A 15,326-nucleotide genomic window follows, 5' to 3' on the forward strand; every position below is an offset into this window, starting at 1 on the left:
TGGAGAGCTGCTGAATAAAAAGCTAAATACTCATAATAAAAAATGAAAACCAATTGCAAATCGTATCAGAATATCACTCTCTGCATCATACTAACAGTTAGTTTAAAGGGGAACCACTCCATCAAGGTATTATTGAAAGATCTGTTATCCGGAAAACCCCAGGTCCCGAGCATTCTGGATAACAGGTCCCATACTGTATATATTTTTAATGCTTAGGTAGCTTGTCAGAGGGCTCGGTCGGAGGGGAAGGGCCTTCTAATGAAGTTCCATAAAGTGAATGTCAGATTCTCAGAATATCTTTATATAGTGAATAAAGTACCCCCTCTTGTAAAATATAAGGATATTATAAGTTACAGAGGAGATTCATGACCATATAAAAGTACAAGGCTGAAGGCCGAGTGTTTTTATACAGGTCATGGAACTCCGAGGTAACTTCTAATATCCTCATATTTTACAACTGGGGGTACTTTATTTATTATAATACACAAATTTCAGTGAGTCATGTGACAGAAATGACATCACTACTCACCGTTTATAACTGATGACATCAGAACTCACCATTTATAACTGATGACATCAGAACTCACCGTTTATTTTATGTATTTATGTCAGTGTCTCATTTGTAATTGTTATATCTGTTTATACATTGCACTTTGCCCACCCAGTAACCTGTAACTATGGGAACGGAGGGTGTCAGCACACGTGCAACGACACAGATACGGGCCCTGTATGCGACTGCCACCAGAAATTTGCCCTCCACTCCGACGGCAGAACTTGCATTGGTAAGTGATACATTTTGGGTTTTTTTTTTTTGGAATATCTTCATTGCATTGGTCACGTTCAGCCAGAATAATAAGGGGACATGAGATTTTACATAGAGCTTATGCCATAACAGGGCAACTGGAACTCTCCTGAAATTCTAATCCAATGTTGATGTAGTGGCTTCTTGTACAGTATATTCAGTATGAGATGTTTGCCCTCCAGCTGTCTAATGGGATATATTCTGAGAAACTGGTTTCTTATTGCTCTTCCTATGAGGTTTTATAGGGAGGGAACTGGCCAGCAACAAGGGTGTCACTACAGAAGAAGCAGACCCTGCGGTTGCAGGGGGCCCAGGATTGTAGGGGCCCCGACGAGGCCCTAATTAATTATCAATTTTAATTTATCTTGGTAGGCTAGGCCAACTTATCAATATTTGGGGCCTTAAATTGATTTAGCATCTAGTTACACCACTGACCAGCACCATATAAATCAGGCAGCACTTCAACAAGAAATAGGTAGTGATGGGCGAATTTGTCCAGCGAAACGCGAATTTTGACGCCGGCATCAATTCACAGCAGTCAAAATTGATGCCGGCGACAATTCCTCTACTTCTTCCTCTTCTCTCTCTCCCTCTCTCTCTCTTCTTCTTCCTTCTTCCTCTTCTTCTTCTTGCTCATCTTCCTCCTCTTCTTTTTCTTCCTCTTCTTCTTCCTCTTCTTCTTTTTCTTCTTCCTCTTCTTTTTCCTTTTCTTCTTCTTCTTCCTCTTCTAATTATTCTTCTTCTTCTTACTCTTCTTCTTACTCTTCTTCTTTCTTTTCTTCTTCCTCTTCTTCTTTTTCTTTTTCTTCCTTTCTTTTTCCTCTTCTTCTTCCTCTTCTTCTTCCTCTTCCTCTTCTTCTTCTTCTTCTTCTTCTTCTTCTTCTTGCTCATCTTTCTCCTCTTCTTCTTCCTCTTCTTTTTCCTCTTCTTCTTCTTCTTCTTCTTCTTCTTCTTCTTCTTCTTCTTCTTCTTCTTCTTCTTCTTCTTCTTCTTCTTCTTTCTCCTCTTCTTCTTCCTCTTCTTTTTCCTCTTCTTCTTCTTCTTCTTCTTCTTCTTCTTCTTCTTCTTCTTCTTCTTCTTCTTCTTCTTCTTCTTCTTCTTCTTCTTCTTCCTTTTCCTTCCGGTCCTGGGATGCCTCAGTGGGTTCTGGTTTGCTGTGTAGGGCAATGGGAATGTCATCGATATATTTCATTTCCCCAAAACCTCCTCTTCTTGTTCACCTGTAAATGAACTGTTAGTATGATGTAGAGAAGTATATTTGACTTTACGGCTGATCATCGTATTGGCAGCCGTTGGACCATCATTTTGTCTGAAATATTTCCAGCAAATCAATTGTACATCTTGACTGAGTTTTATGGAAACCAAAGTGTTTTATTATTATTTTATTGTAATTGCTGAAATGCTGTGTTTATATGAATATGCAGCCCGTAAGCTCATTCCTGATATCTCTGGCTGACATGTTTATTATTACAGTAATGTATCTTAGAATTCTGTTATTCCATTGTGTTTCTAATGTTATTCCATGTGTAGTGTCTTATTGTTTGTCACATTGATGCCTGTGTCGATTCCTCCTGCCCCTCCTGTTTAGTTCACCAAGCGCCACCCACCCACCTTAAATTTTTTTTCTTTTTAATTAGACAAAAAGTCTTTCTGTGATTTAATGTTTTTAACTATTTCATTCTGATTTACCACTGCTTTCTGGTGATGGTCCCTGATTGCCTGTCTTGTCTGAAAAATACCAGATAACTTCCAAAAAAAAAAAAAAAATCTTTGATGTAGAGCTAAAGTCATTGGAAACAAATCTCAAAAAGAGCCTCCTTTGCAGCCTGATCTCATCTAGAACTTGTCGAATGTCCTCTTACCATTCAACCATGTAGTGGTGCCAGAGATGGGCACAGCCTTCCTCCCCGGATGTATCCAGCACCATTTCAGCCGCTCCTCCTCCTTCTCCAAATACTAAATATCTCCTACCTGTTGTCTAATTCACCTGTCTGTTTACTTGACGTATTGCTTCCTTTGCTGCATGCCACACCTTCCTGCATTTTCACCCCTCTGGCTCCACTCACCCAAGGCGAATTTATCAAAGCCTTGTTTATTTTTGTTTGGAATTCTAATGACCCATCTGTTTGTCTCTGTGTATTTTTAACACCACTCTGTGATAAAGCAGAGGGCCTCTTCTTCTTCCTCTTCTTCTTCTTCCTCTTTTTCTTCTGCTTCTTCTTCTTGCTCTTCTTCCTCTGCTTCTTCCTCTTCTTCTTCCTCCTGCTCTTTTTCCTCTTCTTCTTCCTCTTCATTTTCCTTTCTCTTCTTCCTCCCTCTTCTTTTTCCTTATTTTTCTTCTTCTTCTTCCTCCTCTTCTTCTTCTTCTTCTCTTCTTCCTCCTCCTCTTCTTCTTCTTCCTCTTCTTTTTCCTTCGTCTTCTTCCTCCTTTTTTTCTTCTTCCTCTTCTTCTTCTTCTCCTCCTCCTCCTCCTCCTCTTTTTCTTCTTCCGCTTCTTCTTTCTCTTCCTCCTCTTCTTCATCTTCATCTTCTTCTTCTTCTTCTTCTTCTTCTTCTTCTTCTTCTTCCTCTACTTTTTCCTGTCTCTTCTTCCTCCTCTTCTTCTTCCTCTTCTTCATTTTCTTCTTCTTCTAACGTCGGATGAATGCGTAACGGTACAAAGAGTACATGAACTATGGCAAACTCACCCATTTTTCCTCCTGCTGCATTTTTCCTCCTCACTGCATGTTGATCAGTTATTAGAATGTATATTTGTGAAATGTGGATGTCTAGTTATTAATGTGTTCCATAGACAAGCAGGCAACCAGCACTGCCCAACTTCTCATCTCTTTCTCTGTGTTCTTGTATGTGACTGTGCATGCCATTTGGTTCATCTCTGTGTTCCATCATCTAGTGTATGTATCATTTCATCCATCACCGGACTCAAGGCTGCTAACACTCACTACCCACTTCTGGTCATTGACTGCTCTGATTGTCTTCTCCTGACCCACTCTTAACCATTCAAGTGTTGCCTTGTGTGTATTAATAGATGAATTACTTAGCGTAGGAGTCCCCAGTTATCCCCTGGGCACTAATACTTTCATCTCTGGGCTTTAATGGTGGGAGGGGGATTAACACTGTCTCAGTCAGTAATTTAATGCTTTCACATCTTGCTCATGGCTTTGGTTCTGCATTGCCAGATAAAGATAGCGCTCGTAGGCAGCAGAAATTTGGGCTTGTGATTAACCGACTGCTCCATGTTTGTCCCTTACTTGTGTTTTAGAGAAAGATGAGGCTGCAATTGAGATTTCTGAGTACAATGCCACGTCAGTAGCTGATGTGGACAAACGGGTGAAACGGAGACTCCTTATGGGTAAAACATTTTCTTCCACTTTTCCCTTGTTGTGCGAGTAAAATGTGAGCGTGAGCGAAGGTGCGTGACTGTGTCTGAGTGTTTCTTTTCCTCGGAGAGATCAGTTTCCATTTATTGAGAGCGCACGTTCATTCACATTCAGTGGTTTTCTTGTCGCGCTCTCGCCCGGGTACAGATTTGGTGGCGGAAGTTTACAATGAAACAAACTACTTAACTAGTCGCCCATTATTAGGGAAAGTTCATCATAAAATAAACTCGTAGAATCTTGTAAGAGAAACTCTTCAGTTGGGTCTGTTTTATTGGGGGTGGCTTTATAATTGTTCAGTTTATTTGTTTGCTTCTTTCAGAAGAAAGACATAAAATGGGATCCGTTTGGTGGCTGGAACTTGAGTGGAAGTCTATTAGAATTATAAATACTGATTGTACCACTCTCAGAGGGACCAGCCAACCATAATACTTGAGACTATCCAATTGGGCCCAGGCACTAGTGAGCACTTAGGGCAGTGGCGACAAAGCTCCCGAAAATACGGCTCCATTGGAAATAACTGAAATCGTTGGTGATAAAGTTTCCGCCAGAAGCAACTTCAGGAGAACGAACTGATGCGTTGGTTTTACCACAGGCAATTTCAGTTATTTCCAATGGAGATTCTGGAGATTTGTCGCCCACAGTCGTCCGCTTTTTCTGCTGGCGACAAGTCTCCCCATTGGTCACTGCCCTTAGTATATGAGTATTCTCATCAGTCCATCCTTATATCCACAGTTCACACTATATATGTTTATTTTTTCAGAGTGGACCCAGTGTGTCAGGTTCTCTAGTTTATCCCAGTCTGACTCTCAGAGAGACAATCAGAGGATCTTCTAGTGGCCTCGGGTCTTAAGCTGGACAGACAGATATTTGGTGAGGTCACCAGATGAGCGGATCCCTCCCTGATATGCCCATCAGGCTGATCTGATCGTGGGCCCTGGGACCCAATGAGAGAATATAGGCAGTTGGCTTGAGGACCACATCAACAATCTGATTAGATCCTTGATCCGATAAAACCAGCCACTGATTAGTTGCTATGGGTTACTGCCCTGGCACAATTCAGCAGCCCCCAAATTTAGCTCATAGCCTGAACAGAGAAATCCCATAAAACTATGGCAGCATTGGTATTCCTCTGTACTAAGCACAATTCAGCAGGAACAGCCCCTAAGTTTGCTCATAGTCTGTACAGAGAGATCCCATAAAACTATGGCAGCATAGGTATTCCCCTGTACTAAGCACAATTCAGCAGGAACAGTCCCTAAGTTTGCTCATAGTCTGTACAGAGAGATCCCATAAAACTATGGCAGCATAGGTATTCCCTGTACTAAGCACAATTCAGCAGGAACAGTCCCTAAGTTTGCTCATAGTCTGTACAGAGAGATCCCATAAAACTATGGCAGCATAGGTATTCCCTGTACTAAGCACAATTCAGCAGGAACAGACCCCTAAGTTTACTCATAGTCTGTACAGAGAGATCCCATAAAACTATGGCAGCATAGGTATTCCCTGTACTAAGCACAATTCAGCAGGAACAGTCCCTAAGTTTGCTCATAGTCTGTACAGAGAGATCCCATAAAACTATGGCAGCATAGGTATTCCCTGTACTAAGCACAATTCAGCAGGAACAGACCCCTAAGTTTACTCATAGTCTGTACAGAGAGATCCCATAAAACTATGGCAGCATAGGTATTCCCTGTACTAAGCACAATTCAGCAGGAACAGTCCCTAAGTTTGCTCATAGTCTGTACAGAGAGATCCCATAAAACTATGGCACATAGGTATTCCCTGTACTAAGCACAATTCAGCAGGAACAGTCCCTAAGTTTGCTCATAGTCTGTACAGAGAGATCCCATAAAACTATGGCAGCATAGGTATTCCCTGTACTAAGCACAATTCAGCAGGAACAGACCCCTAAGTTTACTCATAGTCTGTACAGAGAGATCCCATAAAACTATGGCAGCATAGGTATTCCCTGTACTAAGCACAATTCAGCAGGAACAGTCCCTAAGTTTGCTCATAGTCTGTACAGAGAGATCCCATAAAACTATGGCAGCATAGGTATTCCCTGTACTAAGCACAATTCAGCAGGAACGGTCCCCTAAATTTGCTCATAGTCTGTACAGAAAATATTTTTAATTGAAGGCAATAAGTATTATTTCTAGCTATCATACATGCCTTAATTAAGAAATAATTACATTTTTCATATGAAATGCACAACAGCATTAACTACAAAATAGTCCATATATGTACGGCATGAACTTATTACAGTCATTCATGGTTAATAGAAATATTATTTGCTTTAAGAATTCCCATTGAAAATTTGTCTTTCATGTAAAAATCTATCAGTCTCCCCCATTTATTTGTGCTCCGGGTGTTCGTGTCAGTACTTGTGGGTCTGATCTCTCTCCCCCTGAATCACCATTGAGCTTTTATTGATACACGTATTACACCCTGGTACCTGTCAGTCTGAGCTCATTATTCATGTGACACTTTCCTGAACAGAATGTAACGGGAGCAGATCTCCCCCTTTTATACAAAGATCAAATACACACGGGCTGTTTATCCTCCGACCCCCCCGACACTAAACAAACAAATTAAGAAATGATGTAGACGAAGGTATTACCCGGCCCATTCAGAATTCAGGTACAAATAAAGGGCCGTGTTTGCCGACTTGGAAATGTTGATGTTTTGGCAGCTTTGATGTATTCCCATTGTCGGGACCACTTTGAAAGGGATTAAAGCCCATCTTCCTTGTAGTCATTTATTGCAACCCCCGAGGAATCGGCCGGCCCTGTATTCAGCCCTTTGCTCCCGTCCCCTCCAACTCTGGAAGGATTAAAGGTTGTTGTATTTGTTTCACTCAGTCTTTGAAGTCCGTACAATTAGGATTGAATGTGGAGGTTCGGATAGAATGGCAGGAGAGAGCAAATAAACTGTACAGGGAAAGTAAAATCCATCAGATAAAAAGGCCAGACCACATCTGTAGGAACAGCCCCTAAGTTTGCTCATAGTCTGTACAGAGAGATCCCATAAAACTATGGCAGCATAGGTATTCCCTGTACTAAGCACAATTCAGCAGGAACAGCCCCCTAAATTTGCTCATAGTCTGTACAGAGAGATCCCATAAAACTATGACAGCATAGGTATTCCCTGTACTAAGCACAATTCAGCAGGAACAGTCCCTAAGTTTGCTCATAGTCTGTACAGAGAGATCCCATAAAACTATGGCAGCATAGGTATTCCCTGTACTAAGCACAATTCAGCAGGAACAGCCCCCTAAATTTGCTCATAGTCTGTACAGAGAGATCCCATAAAACTATGACAGCATAGGTATTCCCTGTACTAAGCACAATTCAGCAGGAACAGTCCCTAAGTTTGCTCATAGTCTGTACAGAGAGATCCCATAAAACTATGGCAGCATAGGTATTCCCTGTACTAAGCACAATTCAGCAGGAACAGCCCCCTAAATTTGCTCATAGTCTGTACAGAGAGATCCCATAAAACTATGGCAGCATAGGTATTCCCTGTACTAAGCACAATTCAGCAGGAACAGCCCCCTAAATTTGCTCATAGTCTGTACAGAGAGATCCCATAAAACTATGGCAGCATAGGTATTCCCTGTACTAAGCACAATTCAGCAGGAACAGCCCCCTAAATTTGCTCATAGTCTGTACAGAGAGATCCCATAAAACTATGACAGCATAGGTATTCCCTGTACTAAGCACAATTCAGCAGGAACAGCCCCCTAAATTTGCTCATAGTCTGTACAGAGAGATCCCATAAAACTATGGCAGCATAGGTATTCCCTGTACTAAGCACAATTGAGCAGGAACAGCCCCCTAAATTTACTCATAGTCTGTACAGAGAGATCCCATAAAACTATGGCAGCATAGGTATTCCCTGTACTAAGCACAATTCAGCAGGAACAGCCCCCTAAATTTGCTCATAGTCTGTACAGAGAGATCCCATAAAACTATGGCAGCATAGGTATTCCCTGTACTAAGCACAATTCAGCAGGAACAGCCACTAAGTTTGCTCATAGTCTGTACAGAGAGATCCCATAAAACTATGCAGCATAGGTATTCCCTGTACTAAGCACAATTCAGCAGGAACAGTCCCCTAGGTTTGTTCATAGTCTGTACAGAGAGATCCCATAAAACTATGGCAGTATAGGTATTCCCTGTACTAAGCACAATTCAGCAGGAACAGCCACTAAGTTTGCTCATAGTCTGTACAGAGAGATCCCATAAAACTATGCAGCATAGGTATTCCCTGTACTAAGCACAATTCAGCAGGAACAGTCCCTAAGTTTGCTCATAGTCTGTACAGAGAGATCCCATAAAACTCACGTCACTCACTGACGGCAACTGAAACCGAAACAGTTTCCAAAGGGTCAGAGTGGGAAAAAAAACCCCAGTGGGCCCTGGCTCTCCGATGGCTCTTAGAAAAGTTTCTTCCTCGATCTTCGTGGCACAAACAAGAGCCGTAAGAGAAGCCATTGAGTCAAAACTCAGTGTGAAGCAGCTGGACTTAACAGTTAGGACCATAAATATTTGGACAGAGACCTAATTGTTTTCTAAATTTTGGTTCTGTACATTACCGCAATGAATTTTAAATGCAACAACTGCAACTGCAGACTTTCAGCTTTAATTCAGCAAAAAGATTCACTTCGTTTCAGGTGCTCAAAAGTAATTGGAACAATTTAAAAAACAAAAAATAAAATGTTCATTTCTAATACTTGGTTGAAAAGTAAACCCTTTGCTGGCAGTGACAGGCAGAAGTCTTGGACTCATGGACATCACCAGATTTTGGGTTTCCTCCTTCTTAATGCTCTGCTGTTTGTTTGTGGCCTTCTCTGTATATTTGTATTTATACATATGGGAGGAGGAGGTGCCATATTGATTCCCTTAGACAGTACAGTATGAGGGTATAGCTTATTGTGTGCCCAGAACATTCCTTCTCTGTATATTTGTATTTATACATATGGGAGGAGGAGGTGCCATATTGATTCCCTTAGACAGTACAGTATGAGGGTATAGCTTATTGTGTGCCCAGAACATTCCTTCTCTGTATATTTGTATTTATACATATGGGAGGAGGGAGGTGCCATATTGATTCCCTTAGACAGTACAGTATGAGGGTATAGCTTATTGTGTGCCCAGAACATTCCTTCTCTGTATATTTCTATTTATACATATGGGAGGAGGAGGTGCCATATTGATTCCCTTAGACAGTACAGTATGAGGGTATAGCTTATTGTGTGCCCAGAACATTCCTTCTCTGTATATTTGTATTTATACATATGGGAGGAGGAGGTGCCATATTGATTCCCTTAGACAGTACAGTATGAGGGTATAGCTTATTGTGTGCCCAGAACATTCCTTCTCTGTATATTTGTATTTATACATATGGGAGGAGGAGGTGCCATATTGATTCCCTTAGACAGTACAGTATGAGGGTATAGCTTATTGTGTGCCCAGAACATTCCTTCTCTGTATATTTGTATTTATACATATGGGAGGAGGAGGTGCCATATTGATTCCCTTAGACAGTACAGTATGAGGGTATAGCTTATTGTGTGCCCAGAACATTCCTTCTCTGTATATTTGTATTTATACATATGGGAGGAGGAGGTGCCATATTGATTCCCTTAGACAGTACAGTATGAGGGTATAGCTTATTGTGTGCCCAGAACATTCCTTCTCTGTATATTTGTATTTATACATATGGGAGGAGGAGGTGCCATATTGATTCCCTTAGACAGTACAGTATGAGGGAATAGCTTATTGTGTACCCAGAACATTCCTTCTCTGTATATTTGTATTTATACATATGGGAGGAGGAGGTGCCATATTGATTCCCTTAGACAGTACAGTATGAGGGTATAGCTTATTGTGTGCCCAGAACATTCCTTCTCTGTATATTTGTATTTATACATATGGGAGGAGGAGGTGCCATATTGATTCCCTTAGACAGTACAGTATGAGGGTATAGTTTATTGTGTGCCCAGAACATTCCTTCTCTGTATATTTGTATTTATACATATGGGAGGAGGAGGTGCCATATTGATTCCCTTAGACAGTACAGTATGAGGGTATAGTTTATTGTGTGCCCAGAACATTCCTTCTCTGTATATTTGTATTTATACATATGGGAGGAGGAGGTGCCATATTGATTCCCTTAGACAGTACAGTATGAGGGTATAGCTTATTGTGTGCCCAGAACATTCCTTCTCTGTATATTTGTATTTATACATATGGGAGGAGGAGGTGCCATATTGATTCCCTTAGACAGTACAGTATGAGGGTATAGCTTATTGTGTGCCCAGAACATTCCTTCTCTGTATATTTGTATTTATACATATGGGAGGAGGGAGGTGCCATATTGATTCCCTTAGACAGTTTAGATTTGCTTTTTAAATGGGAACAATATTTACACATTTCAATTAACGTGCTAAATCCCTGTGAAATGAAACACCAAACTTATCCTCTTTCAGACTATTGGTGCCAAGGAGCTGACCCTTTACCCTATAGAATCAGTCAGCCAATCCATGGGAGAGGGGGAAATAAACTTTGTCGTGTCTATTTATTTCTATCGGATCTTGGCCAGAAATGAGAATATTCCCTTCTTGAGAAATGTTTAATTGCCTGCGGATTGGTGAAAATGGTTTATTATGTCCAGGCTCCATGGAGCAAGAAAAAGATTGTAGAGCTAAAATTCCCTCCTCCGTGATATTTGGTGCATCATTAAATCCTGAGCTTGGTTTGTAAACCTTCTCTATTCTCTCTTATCTTTGCCAATATCATTCAATAACATTGTGCCCTTCACCTTCCTCTCTGTCTGGGCAGCTCCATCTGTGGTTGATCATTCTGTATCTACCCCTCACCTTCCCCTCTGTCTGGGCAGGGTCCATCTGTGGTTCCTCATTCTGTATGTGCCCCTCACCTTCCCCTCTGGCTGGGCAGGGTCCATCTGTGGTTCCTCATTCTGTATGTGCCCCTCACCTTCCCTCTATCTGGGCAGGGTCCATCTGTGGTTCCTCATTCTGTATGTGCCCCTCGCCTTCCCTCTGTCTGGGCAGGGTCCATCTGTTTCTCCTCATTCTGTATGTGCCCCTCACCTTCCCCTCTGTCTGGGCAGGGTCCATCTGTTTCTCCTCATTCTGTATGTGCCCCTCACCTTCCCCTCTGTCTGGGCAGGGTCCATCTGTTTCTCCTCATTCTGTATGTGCCCCTCACCTTCTCCTCTGTCTGGGCAGGGTCCATCTGTGGTTCCTCATTCTGTATGTGCCCCTCACCTTCTCCTCTGTCTGGGCAGGGTCCATCTGTGGTTCCTCATTCTGTATGTGCCCCTCACCTTCCCCTCTGTCTGGGCAGGCTCCATCTGTGGTTGATCATTCTGTATCTACCCCTCACCTTCCCCTGAAGGAAAGCTACCATTTCATTATCATGTGACAACAAATTCACAGTGTCAATGACATTACACCAGAGTTGGTTTGTAAAACATGGGCAAGTTCTGTGAGATATTCATTTTATTGCACTTCAGCGACTTCCGTTACCGAGACAAGACAGGATTCAGGCAGCAGCAGTGGTAAATGTATCCAACATGTCACTTAAAGGCCATCTATCACCTTTATAACATGATTACATGATGTACCTAAAATATATGGATCCGTTTCGTGTATTTAGCACTTTCTTATGATGGGGGAGCAGCTGTGCCATTGAATTCTATCCCTTGCAAAGAACTTGAAAGCCCATTTTGCTGTAAGAATGAGCAATGGAACTTCCAAACTGAAAGTCTAGTTGGGTGACCCAATGGAAAAGCCCAAGAATAAGGGGATTGTTTCGGTCTTGTGTCGTCTGACTTGGAAACGTTGGAGCAATATGGACCAAATAACTGGTTTTGTGCTCATTGGTGAATGGAGGAATAGAAGGTCAACATTTCAGACAATGAGACGCAACTATGTATATTAAGTACAACATGAATCAATGGTAAAACAGAAGGTGATAGTGTTACATTAACGCACAGCAAGAATATATTAAATTTGATCCCATTACACCTGGGAATATTCTAAGCCTGTCCCCGTCCCTTGACCCTTTCTCTTACAAGCTTATGTTGGTTTACGATCTTCTATTCCAGTGTCATCGTCTGGTTCAGCTGAGATGACCACCCAAACCGGTAAAACTCTTTGTTTATCTCACTTTCGTTTGACTGTTGCAATATTTCGATTTTTTTTTATTGCACTGGGAAGCCTGGGATTGTGACCTCTCCTCCTGAAACACAAGATTCTCATAGAACTCTCTCCGTATAGTCCCTAATGCATGTGCTCAATTCCATCGGCCAAAAATCTTTTGTACTTGTCCATTATTATCAGTACCATTAGCTTCCCATTCCCCCGGGGAAATCCATTTAATACAGAACTGCTCATTCACTAATAGTGATGGGCGAATTTATTCGCCAGGCGCGAACTTGCGGCGAATTCCCACGATTTGTGAAACCGCAGAGAAAATTCACCGGCATCCATTTTTTTGGCCGCCGCGCATTTTCACCAGCGAATTTGCGGCGGCAGCATCAAAAAACGCCCGCCGGTGTCAAAAGAATGGACGCCGGCGTCAAAAACAAGACGGAGCGAAACGCCCCAAATTCACCCATCACTATTCACTAACACCGGTTACAATCAGAAGCCAATGGAGAACCTTGTAGGGTGAATATTACTCAACACTAACTTAGATAGGGTATTTAGCACCACACAACCCTTCAACTACCCTATGGTTTGCACCTGGGCAGTAACCCATAGCAACCAATCAGTGATTTAAAGTTAAATGAGTTAAAGGGGTTGTTTCGCCTTTAAATGAACTGTTAGTATGACGTAGAGAGGGATATTCTGAGACAATTGGCAATTGGTTTTCATTTTTTATTATTCGTGGTTTTTGAGTTATTTAGCTTTTTATTCAGCGGCTCTCCAGTTTGCCAACCAACTGGTTGCTAGGGTCCACTACGTTTTTTTTTGGGTACGAATAGGCTACTACGACCTTCGACTTCGATTCAAACTATTCGAACTAAAAATCGTTTGACTATACGACCATTCGATAGCTGAAGTACTGTCACTTTAAAAAATACTTTGACTACCTACTTCAGCAGTTTAAACCTACCGAGGTTCAATGTTAGCCTATGGGGACCTTCCCCAGCATTTTTCTAAGTTTTTTTCTGATCGAATAAAAATCGTTTGATCGATCGATTAAAATCCTTCAAACCGTTAGATTCGAAGGATTTTATAGTTTGATTGAATGATTTTTATTCGATCGTTCGATCGAAGTATTTGCGCTAAAATACTTCGCATTCGATATTCAAATCCGAAGGATTTTACTTTGAGGGTCGAATTCGAGGGTTTATTAACCCTCAAAATTCGACCCTTGATAAATCTGCCCCATAGTATATAGATGCTAATATTAATATATATTATATAGATGCTAATATTAATATATAAGAATCTTTCCCTCATCGAAAGGGGTATGCTAATATTAATATATATTATTAATATAAATATATACTATATAGATGCTGATATTAATATATGTTATATAGATGCTAATAATAATATATGTTATATAGATGCTAATATAAATATTTCTTAAATAGATGCTAATATAAATATATCTTATATAAATGCTAATATTAATATATATTTTATAGATGCTAATATAAATATATATTATATAGATGCTAATATTAATATAGAGCATAATATAAATATATATAATAGATGTTAATATAGCACTCGCTCTTAGGTGAAACAATAGTAATTTTACAAGAATGCCCTTTGCATGCTCTATGCATGGGGATGGCCATGTTGGGGCACCCATCATTATATACAGGTATAGGATCCCTTATCTGGAAACCCGATATCCAAAAAGCTCAGAATTATGGAATGGCTGCCTCCCATAGACTCCATTTTATCCAAATAATCCAGATTTTTAAAAATGATTTCCTTTTTCTGTGTAATAATAAAACAGTCGCTTGTACTTGATCCCAACTAAGATATAATTAATCTTTATTGGATTAAACCAGCCTATTGGCTTTATTTAATGTTTAAATTAATTTCTAGTAGACTTAAGGCATGAAGACCCAAATTACAGTAAGATCCGTTATCCGGAAAACCCCAGGTCCTGAGCATTCTGGATAACAGGTCCCATACCTGTACATTATATAAATTGTACAAGATTGTACATTAGATACAATCTTGTGCCCCAACATGGCCACAGGCCCTGCTCTTGTAAACCCCACTGTTCCCCTACCAGAAAGCAGGAGAGTTGTCCTTTGATTCCAGTACATGTTTCAGTAAATATCATGTGTGTCTAGAGATCTTAAATATTTGTATTTTGTTCACAGTTGTGGGAGTTGCCATATTGTATTCACAGCACAGTATGATTGTATAGCTTATTATGTGCCACACGTATTTATTCGCCAGCGGCGAAACACGCAAATTAGCCACGAATTCGCACCTGGCAGATAAATTCGCCAATAACTAGTCTAAGGGAATCAATATGGCATCTCCTCCTCCCATATGTATAAATACAAATATACAGAGAAGGAATGTTCTGGGCACACAATAAGCTATACCCTCATACTGTACTGTCTAAGGGAATCAATATGGCACCTCCTCCTCCCATATGTATAAATACAAATATACAGAGAAGGAATGTTCTGGGCACACAATAAGCTATACCCTCATACTGTACTGTCTAAGGGAATCAATATGGCACCTCCTCCTCCCATATGTATAAATACAAATATACAGAGAAGGAATGTTCTGGGCACACAATAAGCTATAACCTCATACTGTACTGTCTAAGGGAATCAGTATGGCACCTCCTCCTCCCATATGTATAAATACAAATATACAGAGAAGGAATGTTCTGGGCACACAATAAGCTATAACCTCATACTGTACTGTCTAAGGGAATCAGTATGGCACCTCCTCCTCCCATATGTATAAATACAAATATACAGAGAAGGAATGTTCTGGGCACACAATAAGCTATACCCTCATACTGTACTGTCTGAGGGAATCAATATGGCACCTCCCCAGTGTCGGACTGGCCCGGCGGGACACCGGGAAAATACCCGGTGGGCCCCGACCCTTAATG

General features: G+C 40.9%; 1 protein-coding gene across 3 annotated transcripts in view; it reads left to right on the forward strand.

Moving 5' to 3' along the window:
* Nucleotides 1-15,326, forward strand: part of scube1.L (signal peptide, CUB domain, EGF-like 1 L homeolog) — a 127,706-nt gene that overhangs the window by 75,938 nt on the left and 36,442 nt on the right. The window contains exons 6-7 of one of the 3 annotated variants that reach the window (XM_041585840.1): nt 666-782; nt 12,319-12,357. In XM_041585840.1, the coding sequence (XP_041441774.1) occupies nt 666-782; nt 12,319-12,357 (156 nt within the window). Of the gene's footprint in view, nt 1-665; nt 783-4,064; nt 4,155-12,318; nt 12,358-15,326 lie in introns of all 3 variants that reach the window. The other 2 variants (XM_041585841.1, XM_041585842.1) reach the window with 2 other exon arrangements.

The sequence above is a fragment of the Xenopus laevis genome, chromosome 3L (genome assembly GCF_017654675.1).
Source record: "Xenopus laevis strain J_2021 chromosome 3L, Xenopus_laevis_v10.1, whole genome shotgun sequence".
NCBI classification, from domain to species: Eukaryota; Metazoa; Chordata; class Amphibia; order Anura; family Pipidae; genus Xenopus; species Xenopus laevis.